The sequence below is a fragment of the Arachis duranensis genome, chromosome 7 (assembly GCF_000817695.3).
Source record: "Arachis duranensis cultivar V14167 chromosome 7, aradu.V14167.gnm2.J7QH, whole genome shotgun sequence".
Lineage (NCBI taxonomy): Eukaryota > Viridiplantae > Streptophyta > Magnoliopsida > Fabales > Fabaceae > Arachis > Arachis duranensis.
The window spans coordinates 19681370-19691728 of record NC_029778.3 but is presented as its reverse complement, the minus strand read 5'-3'; the positions used below and the strand labels follow the sequence as shown (position 1 = coordinate 19691728).

The 10359-nt window shown below is 29.7% G+C and overlaps 1 protein-coding gene across 1 annotated transcript; it reads left to right on the top strand.

Moving 5' to 3' along the window:
* Positions 1 to 2809: 2809 nt before the first annotated feature.
* LOC107458186 (cytochrome P450 CYP82D47-like) lies at positions 2810 to 6269 on the top strand. The gene is made up of 2 exons (XM_016076391.3): positions 2810 to 3829; positions 5554 to 6269. Exons 1-2 carry the CDS (start codon positions 2873 to 2875, stop codon positions 6175 to 6177), a joined length of 1581 nt encoding a protein of 526 aa, XP_015931877.1. The 5' UTR covers positions 2810 to 2872; the 3' UTR covers positions 6178 to 6269.
* Positions 6270 to 10359: the final 4090 nt, after the last annotated feature.

The following is a 10359-nucleotide window of genomic DNA, read 5'->3' as shown; positions in this document are numbered from 1 at the left end:
TATATGAAAGGAATTAATTCACCAATAAGCTTAGCAATCTGTGACAAAAGAATTACTGATGACCCAATAGATCAAATAATTGGAATTGTTCATAGAAACTTGGCAAACGTAAATGTTAAATTCAATGCCCATCTTGGATATGTTATACCTTTATCAACTGAAAACCTTGGAAGATCTATAAGTTTGGCTTATAAATTTCATAGAAAGAATCTAATGGAACAAGACGATGAATCTTTTTCGATTACATATGCAATAAATTATGCTTTAACAAATAGCCATCATAGTATAATATTTAAAAACAGAGAAAGAATTTATGTTGATGAATTATTTCAGAAAATTGTAAAAACAGAAATACCAAAATATAAAGCTATTGAAAAGCCAGTTCTATTATTAAAAGAACTATCAGAAAAATTAGTTTCATCGAATTTTCAAATAAGAGAATCTAAAATTAATAGCCCTTTAAGTTTATCCAAGTTAAAGATTAAAGAAGAAAATTCTGAAATAAAAGAATTAACAAAAAAGGTCGAAAAATTAAATGAAACCCTAAACATTAAATTATGACAATAAATAAAGAAAAAATATATGTAACTTATCAAGACAAGAAACAAGAGCTCTTTGAAAGAGAAAATCGGTTGAATTATTTACAGTTTTTTGAAATAAATCAAAGAGCATTTGAAGCTCTAAAAATAATTTATGACAATTTAAAAAGAGAAGTCGAAGAGCTAGAAAAATTAATAGAATCTCTAGAAAATAGTGATGAATCGATGATAGAATTTGCAGAAATTCTAAGATAAATAATGAAGTATACAAAGATTGAAAGACCAGAAAATAAAATAAAAAGGAAAAGGGCGAAAAAATTAAAAGGTAGAATAAAGGAGTATAAAAGGAATTAAATAATCTTCAGATCGAAATTGATGACCTTATAATAAAAAAGATAGAAATAAGAATAAATATAAACAAGTTGGAGTTAAACTTAAAAAATTTATAAATGTCTGGAAAACTATATTATGACTTAAAAGAATTAAAACTGTTAAAAGAAAAAATGATATTATGACTTAAAAGAATTAAAGCTGTTAAAAGAAAAAATGGAAAATGAAGTTGAAAAATTAAAAAGATATTTAGAAACAACAGAAAATGTAGAAATAAAAGAAGTTTTTGAGGATTTAAGAAATTATATTAAAGAAAAAGACAAACAGATAAAAGATTTTATATACAATAATCCATGCAAAAAAGAATATTATAAACTAAAACAAGATTGAAAAATCAGAATTATAAATACTAGTAATACGGTCAATACTTTTTATGAATTGGCAAATTATTCGAAGAGTTAATAGAAATTTCGAAAAAAGAAATTAAAAGAAAAGACGACTTTAAAAATTGGTATCAGAGCCAAGTTAACGATTAAGAGTAACACTTTCTCTTTAAAGCAATACTTTTAATGACACGCTTTTTCAACAAAAAAAACAAAAATCTGTACAGACATATCTTCACACTAGATGGCCCTTGAAATATTAATGTTCCATAAAAAGACAATGGTATATGTGAACAGCTTCTGCATAATATATCAAGGGAACCTTCTGCAACGTGTAAGAACAAAAATTGTCCACGATGGACGGACTCCTTATGTATCATGTCTCTGTGCAAAGGTAGGCATGCCTAGCTACGTTACCGTCTTACCGATAAAGTTTTAGATAATTAGATTGATGAAGTTTGTCTTTTTTTCATGTGCATGACTTGTGCTATAATCTTTTTTATTGGGTGTAATTTATAGTGTCCACAAGTTTTGGTGTTTATGATGATTATAGATTTTATAAATTATTAAATGCTAAAATTTTTAATTATACAAAATAAAAAATTGAAACATATTTCAGTTATTACAGTTCTATTAATAAATAATGACATATTTATGGGTTTATAAATAAAAAAAATTAGACCATTTATCTTATTTTTAAAAAAAAATGGTCTATTATTTTTTCTCGTGATTGGAAATGGAGTCGCTACTAATATCCAAAATTAAAAAAATAATAGTATCTAAAAATACTTACATTATATTAATCTTTTTTTCTCACGTTAATAAATAATTATTTATATTTTTTATTTTTAATTAAAATAATTATTTTATTCTGCAATAAAAAATTTAAAGTCTAAAGTTGCTGTTATTAATTAAATTTAATATTATATTAGTCAAGTGAAATTTAAAATTATTAATTACAAAAAAGAAAAGTATAAGTAGATAATGAAAATATTAAACAATGTAAACAATAGATATACCAGATGTTCAATTTATTAGATGTGTAGATAATTATTCTAATATTAAGATTTAAGTGAGTAATTTGAAGTATAATATATTTTATTTGAATTGAATGTATAAGTAGGTGTGCAGATAATTATTCTAATATATTATATTCAAATTACTCACTTAAATCTTAATATTAGAATAATTATCTGCACACTTAGTAAATTGNGTATTTTACTATTTTTAGATACTATATTTTTTTTTTAATTTTAGACATTAGTAAAAACTTCTTTTCTAATAATGAGAGAAAATAATAGACCATTTTTTTATCAAAAAATATGATAAATGATCTAATTTTTTTTTTTATTTACAGTTCCGTAAATATGTCATTATTTATTAATAAAACTGTAAATGAAACGTGCTTCAATTTTTCTATAACCACTATAGCCACCAAAATTTGTGGCCACTGTAAACTACACTTTTTATTGAGGGTCCAACAACAAACCACGTTCGAAAAGGGTACCTCCTCTTAGAATGTGCTATTTTTAATTAGTATAACATTGCTATTTTTAATTAGTATAACATTTCAGTATCATATTTTTAATTGCCCGGTAAACTTAAACAATAGTTCTCAACATGCTCCAGTATCTTGACGCCATAATAGCCGGAGTTGCCGGCACACTTATCATTTCGTACTGCTTGTACTTGGCCAAGAGGGCAGCACTACCACCACTTGATGGTCACCGAAAGAAGCCACCCATGGCCGCAGGTCAGTGGCCATTGATAGGTCATCTTCACCTCCTAGGCGGTTCAGGCCAGCTACCATACGAAAAACTTGGAGACTTAGCAGACTTGTACGGTCCCATATTCAGCATCAGAATCGGTGTTCACACTGCCGTGGTTGTGAGTTCTTGGGAGTTAGCGAAGGAGTGTTTCACAACCCTGGATGCCATCGTCTCCTCTCGTCCCAAGTTCACTGCCGCAAAGATTCTCACATATGATTATGTCAATTTTGCGTTCGCTCCTTACGGTGAATTTTGGCGCGAGATTCGCAAGATAGTCGCTTCAGAGTTACTCTCCGCTCGCCGGTTCGACATGCTTCGGGGTATTAGGGATTCAGAGGTGGAGGCATCGGTGAAAGAGATGTACAGAAAATGCGTCGATAAAAGTGATGTGGTGGAGATGAAGAGGTGGTTGGGGGATTTGAACCTGAACGCGGTTCTGAGGATGGTTGTGGGGAAGCGATACACGGCGAGAAGCGAAGATGAGTGGCGGGAAGTAGGGAGGATCAGGAGGGTGTTCAGGGAGTTCTTTCGTCTGACGGGAGTGCACGTGATAGGGGACGCCATTCCTTTTCTTGGATGGCTTGATTTTGGTGGCCAAGTGAAGGAGATGAAGAAGACTGCTAAGGAGATGGACGAGATCATTTGTGAGTGGTTGAAAGATCATCGGAGAAGAAGAGAGTGCGGTGATGATGATCAGAGTGACGCCCAAACAGAACAAGACTTCATTGACGTCTTGCTTTCTGTCCTTCATAATGGCGCTGATCTTGATGGTTATGATCTTGACACTGTCATCAAAGCCACCTCTTTGGTATGCACCCCATTCACGTCTTGCTTTGTCATTGATTTTGTTATCAAAATGGATTCTCTCCATTTTTTAATACTTGAGAAAATGACACCTTAATTTTATAAATAAGACCAAAATTAAATATGAAAGAGAAAATAATAAAAGATAATGAAAAATGATAGATCATAATTGATACTATCCAATTTTTTTTTACTATCTAATTTTTTTTTTACTAGAGAAAATTCACTCCTTTTTGTTATGAATGGATGATTAACAAATTAATTTTACCAAAATATTCATAAATTAATTTTTGGCGTTTTAAAAATAAAAATATTATATAATTATTATTTTTATTTTTTATCTTACATTTAAATCAAATACTAATCAATTCTTCACTTTTTTTACACTAAAAATGTTGGCTCTTTTTAATATTTTTCTTTTAAAAATGAGTAATACTAGAAAATTATAAAAATTTATTGTTTTTAGCCATTAGTTAGATATTAATGTTTAAAAGTATGGGATAAAGTATGTTATTGAATTATTAGAATAAAAAAATTAAGTTAATAGCTAAGTTATGGTAAAAATCAATAAATTCTTCCCTAACATTTCTGTTAAAAAAAGTTATTAACAAAATTAATGGATAATTTAATCTCTTATTTTTTAAATATTTGGACAATTTAATTACTCAACTAAAGAATAAAGCTTAGTTTATTATTTTATCATAAATTAATTTATCGAGTTACGTTGTGTACACTAAAATTAGTTATTAAAGTCAGCCATCAATATAAAATACATGCTGAAATATAAATATACATTAAAAATAAATTAAATTATACATGTATTTATTACATTAGTAGCTAATTTTAATAGCTGATTTTGGTGTACAAATAATATTTTTGTAATTTATTTAATATTTTGAAAGCTTAGGATAATTTTAACCACTGATTGGATTTTAGCGCAGCATGAATAATTCTGATGATAATTATTGATGTATATTTGATTGGGTATTTTTTAATACATTTGTTTTCTTGTTTTATATTTTTTTTAATTATTGTTAAAATAAATAAATGGTTTTAAATGTAATAAATACATAAATATAAAATAAATATCATATATATATAAAATATAAATATTAAGTTAAATAAAATAATTTTATAAGATTGTTCTCTCGAATAACTTTTTTATCGGGTGATTCTTTCTCAAAACTTATTTAAACCTGCTCCTTTAATTTGAGAAAAATTTAAGGGTTAACAATTTTGTTTATATTGACTAGTATTTTTAGTTAGTAATTCAATATTTTTAGTCCAAACAGCCTAATTTCATATTTTTAAATAGTACTAACTAATTATTATTGGCTAAAATAATAAATTGCGACAACTTTATAGATTTATTTTTAACGGTAATACTAAAAAAAATAATAAAAATAATTAACTTAAATTTAATTTATTTAATATTTATTAATTCTAATAACCATTAATAAATATTAAATGAAGAGTAGTGCTAAGGGGTTAGTAGATTAAGTAATTTGTAGTTATCAATAATATTTTTAATTGTGTGAGATAATATCTAATGATATAAGATTATTCAATTTCTTTTTTATAGTTAAGTGTGGACCAGAATTTAATAAAAGTGCTAGCCCTCTAAATTTTTTCTAAAGTAAATTTTGATTATTTATGCTGATTTTTTATTATCTTCTAAAAATTATTGTACTTTTAAATAATGGTGACCTCTTTTGCATCATTTGGCAGATGATAATTTCAGGGGCAACGGATACAACAGCAGTTACAATGATATGGACACTTTCGTTGCTAATAAATCATCAGCACGCTTTGAAGAAAGTTCGGGACGAACTAGATGAACAAGTAGGCAAGGAGAGACTAGTGAAGGAATCAGATATTAACAAGCTAACATACCTTCAAGCTGTGGTAAAAGAATCAATGCGATTGTACCCAGCTGGGCCACTCTCAGGACCTCGAGAATTCACAGAAGATTGTACCTTGGGAGGTTATCATATCAAAGCAGGTACACGAATGTTCTTGAACATTTGGAAGCTTCACAGAGACCCTCGTGTATGGTTAGATCCATTGGAATTCAAGCCAGAAAGGTTTCTAACCACACACAAGGATCTGGATGTGAAGGGTCAGCATTTCGAGCTTCTTCCCTTTGGCGGTGGAAGAAGGTCGTGTCCTGGGATAACGTTTGGGGTTCAGATGACGCATTTGGCATTGGCTGCATTCTTGCATGCATTTGAGGTAACTACACCCTTTGATGCTCCCGTCGATATGAGTGCCTCGTTTGGACTCACAATGATGAAAGCCACACCATTCGAGCTTTTGCTCAAACCTCGTCTATCTCCTTCTATTTATCATTGAATACACTACCCTCTTCCATTTGTATATTGGTTGTGTCGTACAGACCTGGTTCGTGTGTTAGGAAATTATAGTTGATGTACCATTTTATTTTAGTACCGTATATTATATATCTATAAAATTATTTCCTAATCTTACGCCTGCGTTGCATGATTTTTATCCAAAGTGGGGAAACAACTAAATTACTAAACAAAAGAAGTTTATAAACAGAAACTGCCTTGTGACCTTTTTTCATGGAATATAACTTGCCCTTTTTTCTATTGGTTGAATTTTTGTTGTTGATCATAGCACATAAATTTTTAGAAAAAATACAGGTAACCAACAACATTTTTTGAATAATGTGTGAACAATGTAAATTAATACAGTTAAAAGAATAAATTTAAATTAGAGTGTAGTGTATTTTTATTTGATTGGTAGTTATTCATTTTGTTCAAGATGGTCATTATTTACCTAACACTCCAAATTTTTATTATAAATAAATTTTGTTAATTGCATAAGTCAATGTTATGAGTATGTGATTTTTTAAATATTTATGTGTTGTCTATCAAATTTTCTGTACTTAATAATTTTGGTGAACAAATATATTTTATTAGTTGAACGAATTATTTTTCAAAATTTTATTTGCCATATATCAAATTTTTTTTATTGTGCTAAAAAATTTATGTACTTAATAATTTTGTTGAACATATATTTTAACGATTGTGAATTGTATAATATTAAATATTGATTTAATTTTTTTATCCAAATCGATTTAAACTATTGTGATTTAAATTGGATGACTTTTATCCTATACAAATTTTTAATTTTATAATTAAAAAATTTTAATTTTTTTTGTCATCCAAATTTTTAAATTTAATTATTTTTTCCATCCAAATTTTAAATTTAAAAAATTTTAAATTGTTACATTTTTTCTAAAATCGAATAACTCAACCCTATTCAAATCACAGTAATTTAAATCTGATTAATTAATTCAAATTAATACAAAATATATTACAATTGTTTGAATAAAATTGGCTTAAAATAAAAAATATAATCAAACAACAAAATCAAAATTATAACCAATTAGATCGATTTTATTTTTTAAATCGATCCAACAAGAGCTACTCAGCTACTCCAATAGCTAGATGTCATTGTGATTTGCTTTAGCCACAATGCTTTCACACAAGTTGCATGACCATATATTGGAGTTTGGGTAAAAAATAAAAGAAGAAGTATAAGTATATAATAAAAATATTAAATAATGTGAATAATAGATATATTAGATGTTTAATTTATTAAATATGCGAATGATTATTCTAATATTAAGATTTAGGTGAGTAATTGGGGGTGTAGTGTGTTTTATTTTATTTAGCCAATTTTAAAATCTATTATTCATATTATTCACAAAAGTTATTGTCTACCTAACAAAGTTTAAAATAAAAATATCTATTCTAATGAAGATGCTAAAAGTAAAACATCTTTTTATAAAAAAATTTTTTAAGAGTGTAACTTATTTGTTTGGTCATATTTTAAATAAAAATAACATTTTAATAAAGTATCAAAATCAAACTCTATAATTCATCGTTTAATAATAAAAAAATATTTTTTTCACATAAAAACAATATAAAATCTTCGAAGTATCTACTAAAATAAAATCTCTCTCATTTCTCAACTGGGTCTTGCGATTTAAAAAGAAAAAAAAATCAACCTATTTCGTATACTTTATATATTACATAATAAACTTTGAATCACACATAGTACAAACATTAGAATGTTTTGAAATGATTACAGTTTCATATTCAATCAACTATTTTAAATTTTGTAGTGTATTGTTGGAGATAATATTTTTAATTTATAAAAAATAGAAGGAACCAAAAATGAATTTGTCAATTATTAACAACAATAATTATTTATTATTTTTAAATTAAAATTAAAAAGGTACTGATATCAATTAATTAAAAATTTAAAAATTAGGATTGTAATGAATGAAAGTGTTTGCAATGTGAAGCAACAAGAGTCATGCTACTCCCAATTCTTTATTATCTTCTCCGGTCATCAACAGCTTCTTCGAAATTGCGCTTTCACTAAAATGCTGCGCACACCGTTCGACGCCTTCACCACCGTCGTCTTCATCGCCACGCGGAACCTCCTTCCCGTGGAGCTACCGCCGCTACTTCGCACTGTTAGTTGCACTGTTCAGTGCGTGCAGTGATTTGCATCGGTGTCACTGCTGCGACCCCATTTCGACGATCTTATGGGCAGTTCTGGTGCCTTTCGCAACCAATTTCCGTCGCTGCAACGCGCGCTTTGCAAGCGCAATTTTCTCCTCTGTAGGACCACTACGGCACACTCTCCCTCGCGATCTGCATCCCACCGTGCATTCTCTCTATCTCGTTTTCACCTTCTCAATTCGATCAAAGACATCCCTACTAAAAGACGCATGCATAATTAAGAAGACACATTCAGGAGACACATCTATTCTATAAAGACATTTTCAATAAAAAAGATACCGCCATAAAAAGTTAGCAAAAATTGGTAGAATCTTTTTTAGTTACATAACGGAATTGTTAATTTATTTATTTAAAGGAAGAAACTCTTGATCATTGCTCCATTTATTCACTAATCCGAATCATATATGTTTCCTTGCTTGTCTTTAGTGGACTTGGAGACGATGTTTGAATAAGATTTCTTGTAATGATAAGCGAAAATGTTCTTTTGTGAGACAAATAATACTACAACCATATCATGATTTATGCTTGTTCAAAAGTTTCGATCTCCTATAGAATGGTAAGCTTTCAACTATGCTATATGAAAATGTCTCAAAACTGAGTCTGTCAATGTGGATGGCAGATACTTACTACCTTTGCAATCCATGGCGGGTGCAGGGGTGGGTATAGTTCGAGACTAGAATGGGGATTGGGTTAGTTGTTGGCTTCTTTCCAAGAAATCTAGTCTTAAATGTGTTGTGCTGAGAATAGAGCTAGCTTGATGCTTTCTTCTTAAGATTGCGACTATGTTGGGAGAAAGGATTCAGATTTATTAATTATTATTGTTGAATTGAATTAATTTATACTTCTTAGGTAGCACCTTTCTAAGAATTCACTTGAACTAAATGAATTTGTCTATGAGATTTGGACTCTGTTACGCTATCTAGGGGTGTGCAAAAAAACTGGTTTTACTGAACTGAATTGAAACTGTTTTAAATAAACCAATTTTTTTAAATAAAAAACTGAACTAAAATCATAGTTTTTATGAATATCAGTTTATTAAAAATCAGTTTTTATGGTTCAGTTTAGTTTTAAACCAAATTAAAACTGGTTTTATTTAAACTCTAAAATTAGTTTTTACATACTCTTTCTCTCTATCTCTCCCTTCACTCTCTCTCCCCTTCCTCTCTCTCCTCTTTCTCCCCCTCATCTCTTTTTTCTCTCTCTTTCTTTCTCTCTCTCTCTTTCTTTCTCTCTCTCCCTCTCCCTTCTCGTCTTTCTTCCTCTCTCTCTCTCTCCACCTCTTTCTCCCTCTCCTCTCTCTCTCTCCTTCCTTTTCGCAAGGTATTACTTGGACGACCCAGTACACTTGCTGGTTAGTTGTGCGGAGTTGCAAAAGTGTGATTGCAATTTTGTGCACCAGGTTTCTCTCTCTCTCTCTCTCTCTCTCTCCCTCTCTCTCTCCCTCTCTCTCTCTCCCTCCTTTTCCTCGCTCTCTCCTTTTCTTTTTCTTTCTCTCTCTCTCCCCCTCTTTCTTCCTCTCTCTCTCCTTCTCCTCTTTCTTCCCCTCCTCTCTCTCACTCTCCTTTTCCTCTCGCTCTCTCTCCCTCTCTTTTCTTTTTCTCCCCTCTCCCTCGCTCCCCCTCCCTTCCCCCTTCTCTCTCTCCCTTCTTTCTGTCTTCCTCTTTTTCTCTTTCCTTTTTTCTTTTTATCTGTTTTTCTCTCCTATTTCTCTCTCCCCCTTCCCTTCTTTTTCTCTTCTATTCTCTCTCTTTTTTCTCCATCTTCTTTCTCTTTCTTCTCTTTTTTTCCTTTCTTTCTCTCTTTCTCTTTCTCTCTCAACCTTCTCTCACTCTATATTCCTATTCTCTCTCTTTCTCTTTTTTTCTAAAACAAGAGAGAGAAGGAAGGAGAAAAAAGAGAAAAAAAGAGGGGAGAATGAGAGATAGAAAAAAGAGAAAGAGAGGAGGAGGAGAGAGAAGGGAGAGGGAGAAAGAGT